The 24,561-nt window shown below is 45.7% G+C and overlaps 1 protein-coding gene across 1 annotated transcript in view; it reads left to right on the plus strand.

Annotated features, from left to right (window-relative positions):
- The window catches only part of RAD9B (RAD9 checkpoint clamp component B), a 259,479-nt gene that overhangs the window by 43,863 nt on the left and 191,055 nt on the right, over positions 1-24,561 (plus strand). The window contains exon 8 of the mRNA XM_056518258.1: positions 13,106-13,212. Coding sequence (XP_056374233.1) covers positions 13,106-13,212 — 107 coding nt within the window. The remainder of the gene's footprint in view (positions 1-13,105; positions 13,213-24,561) is intronic.

The raw sequence follows: 24,561 nt of genomic DNA on the forward strand, positions 1-24,561 counted from the left end.
GTCCTTAAGAGGTTAAACAAAACAATGAAGTTTTCTATGTTTTATTTGTGTTTTAAAAAAGGCTGCCACTAGGTGTCTCCCTACTTGTCCAAAGCACATTTCCCCCCATCTCTTGACTTTGTACTCCTGCTGGCCTGGCAGAAGTCCAAAATATGGAAATGCAGGCTGGAGTGCTGAAGGGGGAGTGTGCCAATCATAGCTCATCTCATACAGAACTACTGTGGGCTGTGTGTAGCAGAGTGAGAGAGGAAATTCGCCCCTGTATGGCTTGAGTTGATATCTGCTGGGGAACGAGCCTTCCCACTCTGGGAATTTGACTGAGACTAAGCAGAAAATACAGAGCAATATCAAGGTAGAAATCTAAAAAAATAATAAAAATAAAGGCAGGGGGTGGTTTATCATAATGGGGGCAGTGAACTGGAAGGATTATAAAATTTTACAAGATCATGACAGGTACTCTTTAAAACTGAGTGTATGCATATATATGTATTTGAAGTAGAGAAACAAACTTAATGAGCTCACCCCTAATTACGCTCGGTGTCCGTGCCCGGACAGGTGCAACCCAGCACCACGGAAGATTTGAAGCAAAGAGAAAGGGATCCAGCACAGACTTCGTGCAATAGAAAACTTCTTTATTCAGGTACCAACAAACAGGATAAGTGACGCATTTCAGCCAGATAGACTATCCTTACTCATACTAAAAACTCTTGGATACAATGGACTTAAGTAGGCAGAACATCACCCATCAAACAGGTGCACCTGAACTCCTCAGGGTCACATGTTCAAGGGGCAATGACCGCCTCTCAAGGCCAGAGTTACATGTTTTTTTTTTTTGTTTTTTTTTTAAACTGTAAGTTTTTATTGAAAGTTTATCACTGAAATTACAAACGACAACACAAGCAGGGAAAGTAAGCCCTGCATCTCAAATTAACAATAGGAATGGAGCGCATAAAATATACAAAATCAGGAACTGAAGACCAACAGAGGAAACATAGGTGTAGTAACAGCGTTGTAGTAACAGCAGTGCTCTGGTCTGTCTCTGACCGCGAGCGCTGCTGTGTTCGTGCCGGCGGGGAAGCGATCCGCGGGACGGGTCAGACCCGTTCACGGATCGCGCCCCGTTCTACTCACCCTCCTCCTGTGTCTGTCTCGTCCCGGCGCGCGCGGCCCCACTCCCTAGGGCGCGCGCGTCAATGTTCTGAGATTTAAAGGGCCAGCGCACCTTTAATTGGTGCCTGGCCCAATTAGTTCTAATCACCTCCCCACACTATTTATACCCACTTCCCCTTCCTGTCCCTGCCAGATCTTGTTGCCCTAGTGCCCTGAGAAAGCGTTTTGTGTATCCCAAGCCTGTGTATCCAGACCCTTGCCGTTGCCCCTGACTACGACCCTTTGCTGCCTGGCCTGACCTTCTGCTATGTCCGACCTTGCTCTTGCCTTGTCCCTGTGTACCGTGCCTGTCTCAGCTGTCAGTGGGGTTGAGTCGCTATCGGGTGGAACTACCTGGGGGTTACCTGCCGCTGCAAGTCCATCCCACTTTGCGGCAGGCTCTGATGAAAACCAGTAACCCCTTAGATTCCGTTCCCCTGGTACGGCCTACGCCATCACCTCACTGACACAGAGGATCCACCTCCAGTGTCGTCTCTGCATTCCAGTCCGGATCCTGACAATAGGAGTCAGAAAAGTCCAACCACGATATGTAACACAGTCACAAAAAAGGGGGGGAAAGAGGGGGGATGAGGGGGTGGGAAAGGAGAGAAACCAACAAACACAGTACCGACAGACCACAATCAGGAAGGGGAAGACAAGAAAAGGAAAAAGCAGGGAGGAAAACCAAAAGATCCCGAAGGAAAGTCAAAAGCTAAGGGGGTTGTCTATCGGTGAATCTATCCCAGGGATCCCACACTGACAGAAAGGCCGGGACAGTATTGTTCAAAGAGTCCGTGAGGGACTCAAGGGACCGAACTTCCCGTATCCTAACCATTAGATCATCCTATGACGGAGGGAGAGTTCGCTTCCAGTACTTGGCTATAAGGGTTTTAGCAGCAAAAGTAATATGTAGGAACAACTTGAATGGTTTCTTAGATAGAGTTCTGATAGACAATTGCAGGAGAAAGACCAGCAGATCCAATGGGACCGTCACCCCCAACACCGCCTGAACCGGACGTTGAACCCTATCCCAATATGGAAGTATGAGCGGGCAAGACCAGTATATATGGAACGTGTCACCCAGACCAACCCCACATCTCCAGCACTGGGGAGGAATATCAGGGTTCAGCCTATTCAGCAAGACTGGAGTGTGTTACCACCCCATAAGCATTTTATACTGCGTCTCCTTATAGGTTGTACAAATTGAAGCCCTAGCGGCCCGATCCCAGATCACCGTCCACTGAGGAATGGTGATATCGGTCTGAAGGGCCGTCTCCCAATTGTTCATATACTTATGCGAAGGAGTAACGCCATCTGGAGGGGAGATCAAGAGAGAGTAGATACTAGAAAGGAGTCCCCTCATCTGAGGTCCGCTCCTGCACAGCCTCTTAAATCAGGTAGGTAAAGACACACTCAGAGAGCCCCGAGTCGAGGACAAATAATGTAGGTAGGTAGACCAGGACGCCAAGTGCCGTTGGTAAGCTGCCCAGTAATATTTTGTCACATCCGGAACCCCAAGACCCCCATAACACCGGCTCGCCATCATGACCGACATAGGCAACCTGTGCCGTTTAGCGTCCCAGATAAATCGAAAAATAGCCGATTGAAAAAAGGGCAACACCGCAAGAGGGATCCTTACGGGCAGCGATTTGAAATAGTAGAGTAATTTAAGGAGAATAGTCATCTAAACCGCCGCAATATGTTCGAAAAAGATATATACTAAGATCGCCACTTCTCCATTAAAGCACGCAGCTCACGGAACAAAGGGGGAAAGTTAGCAGAATATAGAGAGGCATAGGTAGGAGTAAGACAGACCCCCAAGTATTTAATAGCAGACTGAGACCAACGGAAAGAATAGTTAGTTCTAAGGAGAGAAACCACAGAAGAAGATAAATTGAGAGGCATAGCCTCTGATTTAGAGAGATTGACCTTATATCCGGAGAACCGTCCATAATCATGTAAACGTTTGTACAGGGAGGGCAAAGAGAGGAGCGGGTTAGTAAGAGTAAGTAAGACATCATCAGCGAAAAGGCAGATCGTAAATTCCCTACCGTAAACGGCCACACCAGAGACATCCGGGTCCCCTGGATCAAGGCAGCGGTTCGATACATAAAGCAAAAATCCCCACAGAGCACAGAGGAAGTTTCCAGAGATCCCAAATTTCTGGAGTGTAGCAAATATAAACGGCCAACCCAGCCTATCAAACGCCTTTTCAGCGTCCAGACTCAATAGCAAGGTCTGACCGGACCCATGATTGACCACATCTATCAAATCCAGTACCCTCCTCGTATTATCGCCCCCCTGGCGACGAGGGATAAACCCCACCTGGTCTTTATAAATAAGGGTAGGCAAAAAAACAGGTGAGTCGCCAAAACTTTAGAGAACAACGTCAGATCCGAATTCAAGAGGGCTATGGGCCTGTAGCTGGAGCAATCATGGGGGTCCTTTCCCGGCTTCGGGATCAATGTGATTAGAGAATGTAGAAAGGTCTGCGGGATGCCGTCCCCAAGTAGAAAAGAGTTGAACAGAGAGACTAGTTTGGGCAAAAGAACAGCAGAGAAAGTTTTATAGTACAGATATGTAAAGCCATCAGGACCCAGAGAGTGCCCCGCTGGAAGGAACTTAAGGACTTCCGTAAGTTCCTCAAGGGTGACAGGGGCATTCAGGATCTCCCGGTCACCATCCGAGAGAACCGGAAGGCTACACCTAGAGAGGAAGGAGTCAAGCGCTGCAGCACGGTCCCCGGGGTCCGAGGGAAGTTGACAAGGAAGGGAATACAGTTTAGAGTAATAGTCCTGAAAAAGACATGAGATAGAGTTAGGGTGGTATTGAAGAGTCCCTCCTGAATCCCTCAGAGCAGAGGGTACCTGTGAAGCCGCCCAATCCCGAAGGCGCCTAACCAGCATAGTATGGGCTTTATTACCTTTTTCATAGAAGCGCTGTTTGGCATGAAGTAATTGCCGCTCCACTTTATGGAGGGCCAGGTCACCTAACTGGGACCTCGCAGCCACCAAGCACCTCAGGATCGGAAGGGAAGGAATAAACTGAAGGCAAGCCTCTAGATCCGAGATTAAAACCCTGAGTTCCCGGGAGCGAGCCAAACTATCATGTTTCTGTCTGGAGCTCAAAGCAGTGCAATGACCCCTAATCACAGCCTTATGGGCTTCCCACAGGATAGCCTGGGAAGAGACCGAGCCCTCATTAGCAGTGAAATATTCAGTAATGCATTTGAGGATCGAGTCACGGGAAGTAAGGGACTTGAGTAAAGAATCATTAAGGCGCCAGTGAAAGCGGCGGACAAAAGAGGAAAACTGAGAAATGGAAACAAGAACAGAGCTATGGTCAGACCAGGAGATAGGTTCTAGGGAAGCAGAGGTGAGCATACGAACCATGGGAAGGTAAAAAATAGTCGATGCGAGTATGGAGTTTATGAGGGTGGGAGTAAAAAGAAAAAGAATGGTCTGAAGGGTGATTAATGCGCCACAGGTCGAAAAGTGCGGCCGAGCGAATCAACCGACGAAAAAGCGTTGAGAGGCGTAGAGGACCCAGCGAGTGAGTGACTTTCAACTCTAGGGGAAGACACTAAATTAAAATCCCCCCCCCCCCCCCAATAACTAGGCCGAGGGAGCACATTTATGGAGTTTATGGCGTGAAAACCCGCTTGAGGAAGGGTAGCTGGGAGGTGTTCGGAGCATAGACGTTACAGAGGAGCAGTTGTTTATCCCCCAGGGACCCTTGCAAAATAATAAACCTGCCAGAGGGGTCCGCATAGGAGAAGGTGACCTGTAAGGGACATGTTCTAGATATCAATATAGCCCCTCCAGCCACCTTCCTATCAGCTGAGGCTAGAAAGGCCTGGGGGAAGAGGTGACGAAGGAATTGAAAGGAGCCTGTCTTATTGAAGTGTGTCTCCTTAAGGTACACAATATCAGCTTTAAGGGCTACTAGCTCCCTTTGCAGCAAACGCTGCTTTGTGGGGATGTTAAGTCCCTTCACATTCAAAGAGACACACTTAGCCATAAGAGTGGAAAGGTGGGAAGAACAAGTGCTGTGTACGGTACTCACTCTGCCCTCCAGGAGCGCCATGGGAGGTCTACTTAAAGGCAGGAGTCCACAGAGGCAAGCTAGTCTTCCTAGGAGAAAAAGAGACAAAGAGAGAATCCATACTTCTGGGGTAAGCAACTGTGGTAGCGTTGGGGGATAAAGCCTTGTGGGGTGTAGGGTAGTTAGGGTGTTGCGGTTCAGGATAATAAAGGATGCTGTTAACCCTTGTCACTCGTGACACCAGGGTGAGGGTTAAATACGGTAGTCTTGATAGGTCTATTGCCACCCTTCCCAAGAGCAATAGGTGACTGCAGAATAAAGGATTGTCCACAACCACTGTAAACTGAAAACTTGCGGGAACTTTTACTGAAGAATTTCTGTACATGCAGCAATAGTAACAGTCCAGATAACAGAGTCTCTACAGATATAGCTGAGCAGCGATTGACAGTTGGTTGGGATCAGATAAGCTCAATTTAGCTTTTTAGAGATTTTGTAGCATAAGGGATTGGCTGGATTTAAGGGTGCGTTTAGGTCCAGTGATCTTGCGGTGAGTAGCGGGGAATTGCTTAGTATATCCGCTATGTTAGAGGCCGAGGCTGCGAGGCTTTGGCCTAGTAAATTGTCTTGTAAGCTGCGGAGGTCCTACCTCTTCCAGAATCAGCAACCCAAGAGAGCGATCAAGATGGCGCAGCTCCCTTATATGGGCAGGGGCTGGCCGTTTTGGATTGGTCCATAACAACTGTTACATTGCATTGTGGGTGAACACGTCATGAGAACCACCAAAGGTCCTTTAGCAAAACCATAGAGTTCTGAACCTAATCACGTGACCCGCAAGTCCTGCTACGCTGAACAGGTAGGCATTTAAATATATACAAATTTATACTTATATTGATATGAAATCCTATGCAAATATGAACTAACTAAGGGGTGACAAGGGGATAACTATAGGACAGGGACCCCAACGTTCCTAGGGACTCTGACTATGGGGACCTCTACAAAGGTACAGTATGAAATACGGATATCGGGACACCACAAACCCCCTTACTTAAAACAAGTCGACCCCGATGCCTGTCCCCTAAGGCAGAGGAAATAGGACTAGCACAGGATTATTAATAATTTCTATACATCCTGACAAAACCTGAGTAAACATTAAACATCTTTGTACTTTCTTGTTACTCTGACTAGCATCTTGACTAGACAATTATGAAGCTTTCTAGACATTTTGAAGCTTACTATACATTGATGAAGCTATCTAACCTTTAGTTTCTAGCTCCTTAGACATTTTTTATAGCTCTCTATAACATTTATGAGGCTAACTAGACATTTATATACAGCTTTCTATACATTTAGTCTCATTTTGAAATCTTACCACATTTTTTTCTTTTTGCAACGATGAGTCACCTGTTAGTACACAGAAGGGTATATTGGCTTGCCTGAGGCTCTCTACCAATAAGGTTAGCTACTAGGGTCTATCGGCTACACACTACTTACCCCTAGAACACAACAGAATAACCTACCTAGGTTACCTTTAGAAATACGTGTTTCATTTTAAGCTCACAAGAGCACCTACTGGCCAGGTAGAGCATCTCACACACGTAATACAGAGAAAATAAATATGAGTGTACCTAACAGTGGCAGGAATTCAATATCAATAGGCTACAATTCCTAAGTGTTTCTTGAATGTGAGATATATTTTCTTTTTGTGTATGTACTGAAGAAGAATGAGGTAGTACATTTAAGTGAGCAATTTGGTATACTGAAAACCTATAGATAGTACGTTGAAGTGAGTCATCGAAGGTACTATGTGTTCAGGTACTGAATGTGAATCTTGGTACCTTAAGGGTAGTTTACCCTGTGTAGTCCTTTGAGACCGCCGCAACACCACCTCGGAGTCATCAGGAGTCTCTTCACTTGGTGATTCTGCAAGAACTTCTGTCCCCGAGGGACCAGCTGGAGCGCTGGAAACAGAAGCAACATCTTCGGTTGGACTGGGAGATTCTCTGAAGTCAGGTTGAGAAGGTGCATCAAGACTTGGAGCAGTCACAGGAGCAGGACTGATGCTTGGTGTAGCAACCAATGGTGGTTGCCAGGTAGAAACAGCTATTGTCAACTGGCTGGGTGGAACGGCTACTGGCAACTGACTGGGTGGAGCAACCAGTGGTGGCTGGCTGGGTGGAGCTGGAAACGGTATACCCCAATACATGGTAGGCTGATGAGAGGGGAACAAAGGAACGTCCATAGTGGGATGAATTCCCTCTCCCGGCATGTATTCTCTCACTGGCCTTGCTGTAGGTGGAGGTAGTCCAAGCACATCTTCTTTCAAGCACACTTTTATTCTGTTTCTGTGGACCACCTGCGGCTCGAACCCTTCTTTCTGTACCTCATATACATCTGTTTCAGGGTAAGGGATCGCAGTAATGGTATAGGGTTCCGTTTCCCACAATGAGTCCAATTTATGGGTCCTAAGGAATTTCCGGAGCCACACCTTATCTCCAAGCTGTAAGGGCTGAGCTGAAGCATGCCGATTAAAATCTCTCTGCTGGCATCCATGGACTTCACCCATTTTCTTATCAACAATGTTTTTGGCCTCCTCTATCCTCCGACACCCAATCTTGGGAAACCTGAGGGGAATTGTTGAAAGGGGCCTGCAGCCCAAAGGTCAGATCCTTTGGCAATTGGCCGTGTCGGCCCATCATCAGGAAAAAGGGCGTGTATCCTGTAGAACAGTAAACAGTGTTGTAAATTTCCAGGAGCTCAGGCAACGACCGGGGCCACTCTTCGTGCTTTGAGACAGAGGCAGCTCTGAACATTTGGATGAACACTTGATCCTCACGCAGAGCCCATTCCCCTGGGGATGGTAGACCGTTGTCCGGAGCTTCTTGCAGTCATGCAACTGGCAAAGTTCTTGGAACAATTGAGCTTCAAAGGCGGTTCCCCGATCCGTGAGGACCATTTCGGGACACCCCAGGGGTTGGATCCAGTGACTGTAGAAGAGTTGGGCAGCCATATTGGCAGTAAGGTCCTTGACAGGGACCACGACCACTCACTTAGAGTAATGGTCTACCATGGTCAGGGCGTTTCAGTAGCCAGACCGAGTTGGGGCCAACTTCACATGATCCAGGGCAACAATCTGATTCGGTCTCTCTGTACAGATAGGATGTAAAGGGGACCTTGCGTCCCTCCGGGAATTCTTGATAACATTGTACACGGAGCATTCAGCGCACCACTTCTCAATGTCTCCCCGCATCCCTATCCAGTAAAATCTTCTTCTGACAGTGGCCTCAGTCTTATGGACCCTGAAATGCCCAGACTGGTCATGATAGGCATTCAGGACCATAGCTGCATCTCTTCTAGGGACCAAGATCTGATGTATGCGATCCCCTGAAACTGGGTCCAGAGAATTTCGGTATATCAACCCCTTGTGCAGGAACAGGCGATTCCTCTGTCGCCACAGCCGTTTCAATTCAAAGTCCCCTTGTGACTTGTGAAGCCGAGTGGGAAATTTCTTGTGGAGGCAATAGTCTAAGAGGTCCCCGATAACCCGGCTTTCGTCCTGAAGTGTCTTCCATGTGGATAAATCTTCAGGGACTTTGAGGGATTCAGGTTTGTCACCCTCCTGGGCAGTTAGAGCACTCTGGCTCACGAACCTTCGGTAGAAGGGAGGCATCTTCAGCAGAAGGTGCTTCCACCGGGGCCATACGAGAAAGTATATCCGCATTAACGTTAGTTTTTCCTCTGCGATACTTGATGTTGAAATCACAGTTGGCCAACCGGGAGGCCCAGCATTGTTCAAGAGCCCCCAACTTAGCACTGTTCAAATGGGCCAAGGGATTGTTATCAGTGTAGACCGTGAAGGGAGTAGCAGCCAGATAGTCTTTAAACTTCTCCGTAATGGCCCAGACCAAGGCCAGGAGCTCCAGTTTGAAGGAGCTGTAGTTGGCGTCATTCCTTTCAGCGCCTCGGCTGGCGTAGGCAATTACTCTCTCTTTGCCATCTTGTACCTGAGATAAGACTGCTCCCAGACCTTCGAAGTTAGCATCTGTATATAAACGGAACGGCAGACTGTAGTCAGTATATGCCAGAATAGGGGTTCTGTGAGGAGGTATTTCAGGGCTCGGAAGGCAATTTCTTGATCTTCGGCCCACTGTATGGGTAACCTCCCATTATAATTCTCCCTGGCAGTGCCTCTCAGTAACTCGGTCAAGGGTCCAGCAATTTGGGCAAAGTGGGGGATGAAACGTCGGTAATAACCAGCAAATCCCAGGAAACTTCGGACGTCTCACACCGTCTTGGGTGTAGGCCACTCTCTTACAGCACTCACTTTATCCGGATCGGGTTGGACCCCTTGGGCACTGAAGACATGCCCTCAGTAGTGTACTCGCGGCTTCTGCAGATGACACTTGGAGGGTTTAACCTTGAGTCCATGTTGAATAAGGACTTGGAAAACTTCTTTCAGGTGGTCCAGATGTTCCTGGTATGTCTGGGAATAGACAATGACGCATTTCCATCCTTAGAGTCTACACTACACATATGCTCCCGTAGCTTTACTGTACTCATGCTCGTAGCTTTCATACTGCATATTCGTGCATAGTGTTATACGGAAAGCTTATACAGCTTTGTTAGGATGTTGCCCTATTTGCCTGACTCCTTCAGCTTAAGGGGTTAATGTCGGTTGCTACCGGCGAATTTTCAGAGCAATTACATTGTGGTTTATTGTCATGACCTGACACGTTCTCAGGATAGATACAGCCTCCTCCGTGGTATTTCACGACCACGTTATCAGTTACTTATAGTAGACATATTTAACTATCCGGCAGAGTTGCACATTGTCTTTTATCTTTTTTGTTTTCTAGGCCTGTATGCTGTACTCATAATGGTGTTAGATCATAAATTCATAACGTTCCTTACATTTTCACGGTACTTACGCTCCCAGCTTGTGTATGATACATGCACCAGTACACAGCATTTGTTACATACTACCATAGTTGTGTTACGCCGAGCGCTCCAGGTCCCTGCTCCTCCCCGGAGCGCACGCCGCGTTCCTCTCTCTGCAGCGCCCCGGTCAGACCCGCTGACCGGGAGCGCTGCACTGACTCCGCCAATCCCTCACTGACACAGAGGATCCACATCCAGCTAGCCGAATCATAACAGTAGATCCGGCCATGGATCCCGCTGAGGTCCCACTGCCAGTTGTCGCTGACCTTACCACGGTGGTCGCCCAGCAGTCCCAACAGATTGAGCAACTTGGACAACAGTTCGCCCAAGGACAGCAGCTGTCGCAGTTGACCGCCATGCTACAGCAACTTCTGCCACAGCTACAGCAGCAACCATCTCCTCCGCCAGCTCCTGCATCTCCTCTGCAGTGAGTGCCCGCTCCTGGCCTCCGCTTGTCCCTGCCGGACAAATTTGATGGGGACTCTAGATTTTGCCGAGGTTTCCTGTCACAATGTTCCCTACATTTGGAGATGTTATCGGACCAATTTCCTACAGAACGGTCGAAGGTGGCTTTCGTGGTCAGTCTCCTCTCTGGGAAGGCCCTGTCATGGGCCACACCGCTCTGGGACCGCAATGATCCTGTGACTGCCTCCGTACAGTCCTTTTTCGCTGAGATTCGAAGTGTCTTCGAGGAACCAGCTTGAGCTTCTTCTGCCGAGACTGCCCTGCTGAACCTGGTCCAGGGTAATTCTTCAGTAGGCGAGTAATGCTCTGAGCCAATGACTTAATGCTCTGAGCCAATGACTGCTTGGGTGTGGTTTAATAACTGCTGGAAGTCTATGCTGGTTATTTGTGCAATAATGCTACTATTATATCTGTTTTATGATGCACCTTGCTTTTGTATTAATCTGAGTTTTAACCATGGTTATGCCTGTTTGATATAAATTTTAGTTTAGGCTCAGTTTTTAGGACTTCTGTCTGTTTTTAGGATTTGTATGTCTGTTCTGCTTTCCTTAGTTTGTGTTCACACTGTGAGAAATATATCCTATTTTGTATCTTGAATAATATCCTGTCTAGTATCCTGACCATTGTTTCTCTACGTTGTTGAGTTTGGTTTTCTTGTATCTGTTTTTATGAAGTTCATGTTAGTTATGTTAGTCCAGTGTGAACAATATTCTATGTTCCTGATCATAAATACTCATTTTATACATTGTCTAGTTCATTTATTCATAGCTTCCGTTTATCTGGATTCTGGTTTTTGAGTTGTTTAATACACTATATTCTGCCTTGTTAGTATTTGTATCCTGTCTGGTTTATCTGTTTTGGGCATGCTGGGAGTTGTAGTTATGCAACCAGCAGATGCACCACTACAACTCCCAGCATGCACTTTAGCTGTTTGTGCAAGCTGGGAGTTGTAGTTATACCTCCAGCTGTTGCAAAACCATAAGTCCCAGCATGCCCATAAGGGAATGCTGGGAGTTGTGGTGGTCTGCCTCCTGCTGTTGCATAACTACAGCTCCCAGCATGCCCTTTTTGCATGCTGGGAGCTGTTGCTAAGCAACAGCAGGAGGCTGTCACTCACCTCCCAACGATCCACGCCGCATGAGATCAGTCCCTCGTGGCCGCCGCCGCTGCCGCCGCCGCTGCTGCTCCTGGGGCCCCGATCCCAACAGGGACGCCGGGGATCGGGGTCCCCAGCACCTGGGGTGCACGTCCCGCACCCGCTCACGTCCTCCGGAAGAGGGGCGGAGCGGGTGCGGGAGTGACACCCGTAGCAGGCGCCCTGATTGGTCGGCCGGTAATCCGGCCGACGAATCAGGGCGATCGTGAGGTGGCACCAGTGCCACCTCACCCCTGCAGGCTCTGGCTGTTCGGGGCCGTCAGAGACAGCCTCGAACAGCCAGTAATTCCGGGTCACTGGAGACCCGATTGACCCGGAAACGCCGCAGATCGCTGGACTGAATTGTCCAGCGATCTGCGGCGATCGCCGACATGGGGGGGGGGCATAATGACCCCCCTGGGCGATATGCCGGGATGCCTGCTGAACGATTTCAGCAGGCATCCAGCTCCGGTCCCCAACCGGCTAGCGGTGGGGACCGGAATTCCCACGGGAGTATGGATACGCCCTCGGTCCTTAAGGACTCGGAATGCAGGGCGTATCCATACGCCCTATGTCCTGAAGAGGTTAATATAACTGAATAATTAAAAACTGCTTTTGGAGAATTTTACGGATTCTCGTGAACTCACTGGCTTAAAGGGGTAATCCGGTGGAAAACTTTTTTTTTTTTTTTTATCAAATCAACTGGTGCCTGAAAGTTAAACAGATTTGTAAATTACTTCTATTAAAAAAATCTTAATCGTTTGAGTACTTATTAGCGGCTGTATACTCCAGAGGAAATTCTCTTCCTTTTTGGATTTATTTTCTGTCTGTCCACAGTGCTCTCTGCTGACACCTCTGTCCATGTCCGGAACTGTCCAGAGAAGGAGAAAATCCCCATAGCAAACATATGCTGCTCTGGACAGTTCCTTACCTGGACAGAGCACTGTGGACAGGCAAAAAAAAATAAAAAATCGGAAAAGAACTTCCTCTGTAGTAAACAGCAGCTAATAAGCACTGGAAGGAATAAGAATTTTTAATAGTAGTAATTTACAAATCTGTTTAGCTTTTTGGCACCAGTTGATTTAAAAAAAAATGTTTTCCACTGGAGTACCTTTAAGTAAAAAAATTTCTTCTATCATCAGTGCTACTGACAACTTTCACATGGTAGCTATAGTTTTATTTATGACACTAGAATCTGGTTGATGCAGAAAACATGACAATTTCATACAAGTTTGAAATATCTCATGTGTGTACATACAATATTATTATCATGTTCTGTGCTATAAAGTCAATTTCTCTAAATTTCTCTGAAAACAAAGACACATTCATTTGTGTACCAATGCAAATTATGCAATTTATTCTAATGTCTGTTTACAGGGCAATATCTGATATTGTAATCCACTTTCCATCATGTCAGGAGGAAGTCACACTTAGTTCTACCCCCAATAAAATTATATTGAAGAGCTATAGTGAGGAAAATCCTGGTAAGGAGTATCTGTCAGCCTAAATTATCTTTATATTGTTTACAATCTGTGGCGATCCTTAGCCATTAACCTCTCTGACAAGTGTAAGATGAATGTCATAAAGATTATTTCATGCAATCTAGTAGAAACTAGGAACATCTCCAATATTTTGTATGTTTTTTATGGCCTACATAGCTAATGTGCAGCTCACTGCACATATGGGATATTCACCCTTGAGTACATGTTTTATTGTCATGTATTGTTAGGTCATTCAAAAAACATCTTATGGTAATTATGGTAGTTTATTTCTGCCTTAAAGGGGTGGTCCAACTAACAATAAATCTAAGTAAATAAGTAATGCTGTCTTAAATAACAATATGAAGGAGATTTATCAAGGGATTTAGAGGGTTTTTCATTGCTTACAAAAGTCGAACGTGCGCGTAAGCAACTTTTTGTGCGACTTTTGTGGGTAAGCAAAAAATACCAGTAAGCCCTACCTAAGCAATTTTCAGTTTTCGCTTTGCAGTGGTCGGGAAAGTTCGAAAGTCGCTCAAAGCAAAAGAAAAGTCACAAACCCCCTGTAAAAAGTCACAAGTGTAAGCCAGGTCAGACCTTGCTTACAAAACTGGCTTTTGACAGCATTTTCAAAAAGTTATACAAAAAGTCGCAGTTGCAACTTTTTGCGCACCTCCGCTCCCTGGCACCCGCTCACATCTACCACCTGGGACTACAAGTCTTAGTATGTCCTCACTGCAAGGGCATGCTGGGAGTCTTAGAAGGGGTGCCGGGAAGAGCCGGTACAAACAGGCTCGGAGCATCAAAAATTGCGCTCCTGGGCCTAGGCGGCAACAGGCTGGCATTATTTAAGCTGGGAAGGGTCCTTGCCCACCCTGGTAATGTAAGGCTGTTGCTGCTTGGTTGGTATCTGGCTGAGAATAAAAATAAGGGGAACACTATGCGTTTTTATTTTTTATATTTATTTATTAATACAAAAAATGTGTGGGGTCCCCCCTATTTTCATTCTCAGCCAGATACCAACCAAGCAGCAACAACCTAACATTACCAGGGTGGGTGAGGACCATTGTTGCTGGCCATCCTCAGCCTAAATAACACCAGTCTGTTACCGCCTTGGCCCAGGAGCGCCATTTTTGACACTCCGGTCCTGTTGGTACCAACTCTTCCCAGCACTCCTGTGGCGGTGGATACCGGGGTAATAATTGGGGGTTAGCACTAGCTGTTTTTGGGGCTAACGCTAAGCCCCGGATTAGTAATGGATTCTGTCTATAAGATGGCTTCCACTACTAAGCCTGTAAATAAAATAAAAAAAACTAGAAGTTTATATAATTTTATTTTTTTAAAACATTCCCCCACAAGCCCTCGTTAACGATTTTATTAGTATTAAACAAAAACGCTGGACATCGTAGTCCAACGAATCTGAAGTAGTCCACAGGATACACGCATCTGAAATGAGAAGCCCCAAAAAAATGGGTTAATACATTTAGGGGGAAAAGTGGTAAAAAATATATAATAAACACACACACAGGCACACATATACACACACGTGTATAAATATATATATATATATATATATATATATATATTGCACATTTTTTTTCCATAACTGCATCTTCTGAAGTCATCTATTGGTTTTTGCTTATGTGAGCCAAATTTATCAACCCCCTGTGATAGTATGATAAATATACTGGCACGGGATGCCTGCTGATAGATAGATATCTATCTATATATATATATATATATATATATAAATTATATATTGATTCACAAATACCATATGTCTACTTTATATTTGCATCATAAAGTTGACATGTTTTTACTTTTGGAAGACATCGAAGGGCTTCAAAGTTCAGCAGCAATTTTCAAAATTGGAATTTTTCAGGGACCAGTTCAGTTTTGAAGTGGATTTGAAGGGCCTTCAAATGATAAATACCCCACAAATAACCCAATTATAATAACTGCACCCCTCAAAGTATCGAAAATGACATTCAGTAAGTGTGTTAACCCTTTAGGTGTTTCACAGGAATAGCAGCAAAGTGAACAAGAAAATTTGAAATCTTAATTTTTTACACTCGCATGTTCTTGTAGATCCAGTTTTTTTTATTTTTTACAAGTGGTAATAGGAGAAAAAGCCCCCCAAAATTTGTGACCCAATTTCTCTCGAGTAAGGAAATACCTCATATGTGTATGTCAAGTGTTCGGCGGGCGCAGTAGAGGGCTCAGAATGGAAGGAGCAACAATGGGATTTTGGAGAGTGAATTTTGCTGAAATGGTTTTTGCGGGGCATGTCACATTTAGAAAGCCCCTATGGTGCCAGAACAGCAGAAAACCCCACATGGCATACCATTTTGGAAAATACACCCCTCAAGGCACGTAACAAGGGGTCCAGTGAGCCTTAACACTCCACAGGTGTTTGACGACTTTTCGTTAAAATCGGATGTGTAAATGAAACTAACTAAACTAAAGTGCAGTTTTTTCTCCAAATTTACAATTTTTACATTTTAAGGGTTATGGGAGAAAATGCCCCCCAAAATTTATAACCCCATCTCTTCTGAGTATGGAAATACCCCATGTAAGGACGTAAAATGCTCTGCGGGCGAACTACAATGCTCAGAAGAGAAGGAGCGCCATTGAGCTTTTGGAAAGAGAATTCGTTTGGAATGGTAGTCAGGGGCCATGTGCGTTTACAAAGCCCGCAGTGGTGCCAGAACAGTGGACTCCCCCCCCCCACAAGTGACCCCATTTTGGAAACGACACCCCTCACAGAATTTAATAAGGGGTGCAGTGAGTATTTACACCCCAATGGCGTTTGACAGATCTTTGGGACAGTGGACTGTGCAAATGAAAAATAAAATTTTTCATTTTCACGGACCACTGTTCCAAAAATCTGTCAGACACCTGTGGGGCGTAAATGCTCACTGTACCCTTTAATGCACTACATGAGGGGTGTAGTTTCCAAAATGGGGTCACATGTGGGAGGGTCCATTGTTCTGGCACTATGGGGGCTTTGTAAACACACGTGGCTTTCAATTCCGGACAAATTTTCGCTTCAAAATCCCAATGGCGCTCCTTCTCTTCTGAGCATTGTAGTTCGCCCGCAGAGCACTTTACATCCACATATGGGGTATGTTCTTACTCAGAAGAAATGGGGTTACAAATTTTGGGGGGCTTTTTTCCTATTTTCCCTTGTGAAAATGAAAAATTTAGGGTAACACCAGCATTTTAGTGAAAACATTTTTTTCCCATCCAAATTTAATGAAAATTCCTCAAACACCTGTGGGGTGTTCAGGCTCACTATACCCCTTGTTACGTTCCGTGAGGGGTGTAGTTTCCAAAATGGGGTCACATGTGGGTATTTATGTTTTTGCGTTAATGTCAGAACCGCTGTAAAATCAGCCACCCCTGTGCAAATCACCAATTTAAGCCTCAAATGTACATAGTGTGCTCTCACTCCTGAGCCTTGTTGTGTGCCCGCAGAGAATTTTACGCCCACATATGGGGTATTCCCATACTCAGGAGAAATTGCGTTACAAATTTTGGGGGTCTTTTTTTCCTTTTACTGCTTGTGAAAATAAAAAGTATGGGGCAACACCAGCATGTTAGTGTAAAAAAAATTTTTTTTACACTAACAGGCTGGTGTAGCCCCCAACTTTTCCTTTTCATAAGGGATAAAAGGAGAAAAAGCCCCCCAAAATTTGTAGTGCAATTTCTCCCGATTACGGAAATACCCCATATGTGGCCCTAAACTGTTTCCTTGAAATACGACAGGGCTCCGAAATGAGAGAGTTCCATGCGCATTTTAGGACTAAATTAGGGATTACATAGGGGTATTCCACGCCAGTGATTCCTAAACAGGGTGTCTCCAGCTGTTGCTAAACTCTCAGCATGCCTGGACAGTCAGTGGCTGTCCAGAAATGCTGGGAGTTGTTGTTTCGCAACAGCTGGAGGCTCCGTTTTGGTAACACTGCCGTACAATAAGTTTTTCATTTTTATTGGGGGGGGGGGGGGGGGGGGACAGTGTAAGGGGGTGTATATGTAGTGTTTTAACCTTTATTATATGTTAGTGTAGTGTTTTTAGGGTACGTTCACACTGGCGTGTTACGGTGAGTTTCCCGCTAGGAGTTTGAGCTAAGGCGAAAAATGTGCCGCAGCCCAAACTTAAAGCAGGAAACTTACTGTAAACCTGTCCTTGTGAATGTACCCTGTACGTTCACATGAGGGTGCAAACCTCCAGCTGTTTCAAAACCACAACTCCCAGCATGTACTGACAGACCGTGCATGCTGGGAGTTGTACTTTCGCAACAGCTGGAGGCACACTGGTTGGAAAACCTTCAGTTAGGTTCTGTTCCCTAACTCAGTATTTTCCAACCAGTGTGCCTCCAGCTGTTGCAAAACTACAACTCCCAGCATGTACTGACAGACCGTGCATGCTGGGAGTTTTACTTTTGCAACAGCTGGAGGCACACTGGTTGGAAAACCTTCAGTTAGGTTTTGTTACTTAACTCAGTATTTTCCAACCAGTGTGCCTCCAGCTGTTGCAAAACTACAACTCCCAGCATGTATTAATCGCCGAAGGGCATGCTGGGAGATGTAGTTATGCAAAATCTGGAGGTTACGCAACTACAACTCCCAGCATGCCGAGACAGCTGTTTGCTGTTTGGGCATGCTGGGCTTTGCAGTTTTGCAACATCTGGAGGGCTACAGATTATAGACCACTGCACAATGATCTCCAAACTTTGACCCTCCACAGTTTGAGCATGCTAGGAGTTGTAGTTTTGCAAGATCTGGAGGGATACAGTTTAGAGACCACTGTATAGTGGTCTCAAACTGCAGCCCTCCAGCTGTTGCAAAACTACATATTCCAGCATGCCCAAACAGCTGTCTGGGCATGCTGGGAGTTGTAGTTTTGCAACATCTGGAGGGCTACAGTCTCAGACTGTAGCCCTCCAGATGTTGCATGGCAACTTACCACCTTCCGTACGATCCAGGGAGCTGTCCTCTTCTGCCGCATGACGTCGCCGCCCGCCGATCACCGCCACCGCCCGCCGATCTCCGTCGCCCGCAGCCTCCGGAAGGGTAAGTGGACTCCGGCGCATATTGTGGGTGGGCGGGCAGGACGGGGAAAACGAAAGTTAACCCCCCCCCCCTGGCACCCCTGCCACCCCACTCCTATGCCTTCGGGGGGATCGTAGGTGTCTTAGACAACCGCGATCCCCCTTATATTCCGGGTCACCATAGACCCGTATGACCCGGAATCGGCGCAAATCGCAAGTGTGAATTCACTTGCGATTTGCGCTGATCGCCGACATGGGGGGGGGGGTCTAATGACCCCCCTGGGCATTTGCACGGGGTGCCTGCTGATAGACCGGGGACCAAAATTCCCACGGGCGTATGGATGCGCCTTTTGTCCTTAAGTACCAGGATGCAAGGGCGTATGCATACGCCCTTCGTCCCCAATAGGTTAAAGGGGTACTCCGCCCCTAGACATCTTATCCCCCTATCATAAGGATAGGGGATAAGATGGCAGATCGCTGGGGTCCCGCTGCTGGGGACCCTCGGGATCTCTGCTGTGGCACCCCGCTATCATTACTGCACAGAGCACGTTCGCTCTGTGCGTATTGATCGGCAATACAGGGACCAGAGCATCGTGACGTCACGGCTCCGCCCCCTCGTGACGTCACGGTCCACCCCCTTAATGCAAGTCTATGGGAGGGGTGTGATGGCCGCTACGCCCCCTCCCATAGACTTGTATTAAGGGGCGGGCCGTGGCGTCACGAGGGGGTGGAGCCGTGTCATAACGATGCTATGGCCCCTGTATTGCCCGTCATTACGCACAGAGCGACTTTGCTCTGTGCAGTAATGACAGTGGGGGACCGCAGCGGAGATCCCGCGGGACCCCGGCGATCTGACATCTTATCCCCTATCCTTTGGATAGGGGATGAGATGCTAAGGACGGAGTACCCCTTTAACCCCTTAAGGACCCAGCCATTTTACACCTCAGGACCCGGCCATTTTTTGCAATTCTGACCACTGTCACTTTAAACATTAATAACTCTGGGATGCTTTTAGTTATCATTCTGATTCCGAGATTGTTTTTTCGTGACATATTCTACTTTAACATAGTGGTAAAATTTTGTGGTAACTTGCATCCTTTCTTGGTGAAAAATCCCAACATTTTATGAAAAATTTGAAAATTTTGCATTTTTTTAACTTTGAAGCTCTCTGCTTGTAAGGAAAATGGATATTCCAAATAATTTTTTTTTTTATTCACATATACAATATGTCTATTTTATGTTTGCATCATAAAATTTACGTGTTTTTACTTTTGGAAGTCACCAGAGGGCTTCAAAGTTCAGCAGCAATTTTCCAATTTTTCACAAAATTTCCAAACTCACAATTTTTCATGGACCAGTTCAGGTTTGAAGTGGATTTGAAGGGTCTTCATATTAGAAATACCCCACAAAAGACCCCATTATAAAAACTGCACCCCCCAGAGTATTCAAAATGACATTCAGTCAGCGTTTTAACCCTTTAGGTGTTTCACAGGAATAACAGCAAAGTGAAGGAGAAAATTCACAATCTCCATTTTTTACACTCGCATGTTCTTGTAGACCCAATTTTTGAATTTTTACAAGGGGAAAAAGGAGAAAATGTATACTTATATTTGTAGCCCAATTTCTCTCGAGTAAGCACATACCTCATATGTCTATGTAAAGTGTTCGGCGGGCGCAGTAGAGGGCTCAGAAGCGAAGGAGCGACAAGGGGATTTTGGAGAGTACGTTTTTTTGAAATGGTTTTTGGGAGGCATGTTGCATTTAGGAAGCCCCTATGGTGCCAGAACAGCAAAAATCCCCCACATGGCATACCATTTTGGAAACTAGACCCCTTGAGGTACGTAACAAGGAATAAAGTGAGCCTTAATACCCCACAGGGGTTTCACGACTTTTGCATATGTAAAAAAATAAAAATAAAATTTCACTAAAATGTGTGTTTCCCCCCAAATTTCACATTTTTGCAAGGGTTAATAGCAGAAAATACCCCCCAAACATTGTAACCCCATCTCTTCTGAGTATGAAGGTATCCCATAAGTTGACCTGAGGTGTACTATGAGTGAACTACAATGCTCAGAAGAGAAGGAGTCATATTTGGCTTTTTGAGAGCAAATTTTGCTCGGGGGCATGTCGCATTTAGGAAGCCCCTATGGTGCCAGGACAGCAAAAAAAAAAACACATGGCATACCATTTTGGAAACTAGACCCCTTGTGGAACGTAACAAGAAATAAAGTGAGCCTTAATACCCCACAGGGGTTTTACGACTTTTACATACGTAAAAAAAAAATAAAAAAAATCACTAAAATGTGTGTTTCCCCCCAAATTTCACATTTTTACAAGGGTTAATAGCAGAAAATACCCCCCAAAATTTGTAACCACATCTCTTCTGAGTATGGAGGTACCCCATAAGTTGACCTGAAGTGCACTACGGGCGAACTACAATGCTCAGAAGAGAAGGAGTCATATTTGGCTTTTTGAGAGCAAATTTTGCTCTGGGGGCATGTCGCATTTAGGAAGCCCATATGGTGCCAGGACAGCAAAATAACCCCCACATGGCATACCATTTTGGAAACTAGACCCCTTGAGGAACGTAACAAGGCATAAAATGAGCATTTACCCCCCACTGGTGTCTGTCAAATCTTTGGAACAGTGGGCTGTACAACATTTTTTATTTGCACAGCCCACTGTTCCAAAGATCTGTCAGACACCAGTGGGGTGTAAATTCTCACTGGACCCCTCATTACATTCCGTGAGGGGTGTAGTTTCCGAAATGGGGTCACATGTGGGGTTTTGTTTTTTTTGCGTTTGTCAAAACCGCTGTAACAATCAGCCACCCCTGTGCAAATCACCTCAAATGTACATGGTGCACTCTCCCTTCTGGGCCTTGTTGTGCGCCCCCAGAGCACTTTACGCCCACATATGGGGTATCTCCGTAGTCGGGAGAAATTGTGTTACAAATTTTGGGGGGCTTTTTTCCCGTTTACCTCTTGTCAAAATGAAAAGTATAGGGCAACACCAGCATGTTAGTGTAAAAAAGTTTATTTTTTTTACACTAACATGCTAGTGTAGACCCCAACTTCACCTTTTCATAAGGGGTGAAAGGAGAAAAAAGACCCCCAAGATTTGTAAGGCAATTTCTCCCGAGTACGGCGATACCCCATATGTGGCCCTAAACTGTTGCCCTGAAATACGACAGGGCTCCAAAGTGAGAGCGCCATGTGCATTTGAGGCCTGAATTAGGGATTTGCATAGGGGTGGACATAGGGGTATTCTACGCCAGTAATTCCCAAACAGGGTGCCTCCAGCTGTTGTAAAACTCCCAGCATGCTTGGACAGTCAACGGCTGTCTGGCAATACTGGGAGTTGTTGGTTTTGCAACAGCTGGAGGCTCCATTTTGGAAAGAGTGGCGTACCAGACGTTTTTTCATTTTTATTGGGGAGGGGAGGGGGGCTGTGTAGGGGTATGTGTATATGTAGTGTTTTTTTACTTTTTATTTTATTTTGTGTTAGTGTAGTGTAGTGTTTTTAGGGTACAGTCACACAGGCGGGGGGATTACAGCGAGTTTGAGGCTGCCGCGCAAATTTGCTGCATCGCAAACTTGCAGGCCCGATACTCACTGTAAGGCCCCTGCCCATGTGAATGTACCCTGTACATTCACAGGGGGGGGACCTCCAGCTGTTGCAAAACTACAACTCCCAGCATGCCTGAGAATGTTTGGGAGTTGTGGTTTTGCAACAGCTGGAGGCACACGGGTTGGGAAACACTTGAGTTAGGAAACAATGTTTCCCAACCAGTGTGCCTCCAGCTGTTGCAAAACCACAACTCCCAAACATTCTCAGGCATGCTGGGAGTAGTAGTTCGGCAACATCTTTAGAGCCAGATGTTGCCGAACTACAACTCCCAGCATGCTTGGAGTTGTAGTTTTGCAACATCTGGAGGACTACAGTTTGCAGACCACTAATACAGTGGTTCCCAATCTGTGCCCTTCCAGATGTTGCAAAACTAGAACCCCCAGTATGACAAAACTGTCCAGGCATGCTGGGAGTTGTAGTTCTGCAACATCTGAAGGGGCCAGATGTTACAGAACTACAACTCCCAGCATGCCTGGACAGTAAGGGCATGCTGAGGATGTGTAGTTTTGCAACATCTGGAAGGGCACAGTGGTCTCCAAACTGTGTACCTCCAGATGTTGCAAAACTGCAACTCCCAGCATGCCCAGGACGCCAAGGGCTGTCTGGGCATGCTGGGAGTTGTAGTTTACAGGGTCCTATTACAGCAATGCATGTCGCTTTACGGCGATGTGCATTGCTGTAAAGGGCCCGACCGCGGCTGAAGATCTGACTCACCTGTCGCCGCCGCCGCCAATTTCCTCTGTAGCATTCAGCAGCTAATAAGTACTGGAAGGATTAAGATTTTTTTAATAGAAGTAATTTACAATTATGTTTAACTTTCTGCCACCAGTTGATTTAAAAGAAAAAAGGTTTTCACTGGACTACCCCTTTAAGGACCCGGGGTTTTTCCATTTTTGCATTTTCGTTTTTTCCTCCTTACCTTTAAAAAATCATAACTCTTTCAATTTAGCACCTAAAACTGCATATGATGGCTTATTTTTTGCGCTCCCAATTCTAATTTGTAATGACATCAGTGATTTTACCCAAAAATCTACGGCCAAACGGAAAAAAAAAATAATTGTGAGACAAAATTGAAAAAAAAAAAAAAACGCCATTATGTAACTTTTGGGGGCTTCCGTTTCTACACAGTAAATTTTTCGTAAAAATGACACCTTGTCTTTATTCTGTAGATCCATACGATTAAAATGATACCCTACTTATGTAGGTTTGATTTAGTCATACTTCTGGAAAAAATCATAACAACATGCAGGAAAATTTATACGTTTAAAATTGTCATCTTCTGACCCCTATAACTTATTTTTCCGCGTATGGGCGGTATGTGGGCTCATTTTTTTGCACCGTGATCTGAAGTTTTTAGTGGTAGCATTTTTGCATTGATAGGACTTATTGGAATTTTTTTGCGCGTACACCATTGACCGTGCGGTTTAATTAACAAGATCTTTTTATAATTCGGACATTTCCGCACGTGGCCAATACCACATATGTTTATTTTTATTTACACTGTTTTTTTTTTTTTTAAATGGGAAAAGGGGGGTGATTCAAACTTTTATTAGGCGGGGGGGGGGGGGGGTTGTTAAATGATCTTTATTCACTTTTTTTTTTTTTGCAGTTATAACTCCTATAGGGGGCTTGAACACTGTACACACTGATCTTTTACATTGATCAGTGGTTTCTCATAGGAAACCACTGATCGATGATTCTGCTGCTTGACTGCTCATGCCTGGGTCTCAGGCACTGAGCAGTCATTCGGCGATCAGACAGCATGGAGGCAGGTAGGGATTCTCCGGCTGTCATGTAAGCTGTTTGTGATGCCGCGATTTCGCCGCGACGATCCCGGACAGCTCCCTGAGCTAAACGGCATGGTTATACTTTCACAGCGATCAGTGCTGCGTGCTATTAGTCACGGGTCCCGGTTTTTAGAGGCCGGGCCCGACCCGCTATGGCCCCGCGTTATAGAACGGGAGCAGACTCATGACGTACCGGTACCGATTAAAAAAAAAAAAGTTTTCCACAGGAGTACCTCTTTAACACTAATGAGTCACATGACATTAGGGAGGGAAACTTTGGCCCAATTTGGACATTTCCACTTAGGAGTGTACTCACTTTTGTGTACAAGGTTTGGACATTAATGGCTGTGTGTTGAGTTATTTTGACGGAAAGCAAAATTAAACATTGTTATACAGGCTGTGCACTCATTAGTTTACATTGTAGCTGAGTGTCAAAATATTTATCAAAATGTGTACTCACTTATGTGAGATACTGTATATGGCACATATAAAAAGGTTAAAAAAAATTATTTGGCATGATTCTAGTCATTTTTATTATATATATGCATATCATATACAATTTACATAATCCAAAAAAGAGAGCAAAAAGCGGCACTCGAGTGTTCCAAAACAAGATGGCTTTTATTCACACATCCGTCCATACAAAGTGCAACATTTTAACCCCTTCCTGTATATATACGGCATTCATTAACCTCTTAAGGACTCAGGGCGTACCTGTACGCCCTGAGCCCAGTCCCGGTGTTTAAAACGGGTTCACGCCGTGACCCCGCATCACACCGGGTCGGTCCCGGCTGCTATTCATAGCCGGGACCCTGGGCTAACAGCATGCGGCACCGATCGTTGTGCCACGCGCTATTAACCCTTCAGACGCGGCCATCAAAGTT

Source organism: Hyla sarda, chromosome 1 (genome assembly GCF_029499605.1).
Source record: "Hyla sarda isolate aHylSar1 chromosome 1, aHylSar1.hap1, whole genome shotgun sequence".
Lineage (NCBI taxonomy): Eukaryota > Metazoa > Chordata > Amphibia > Anura > Hylidae > Hyla > Hyla sarda.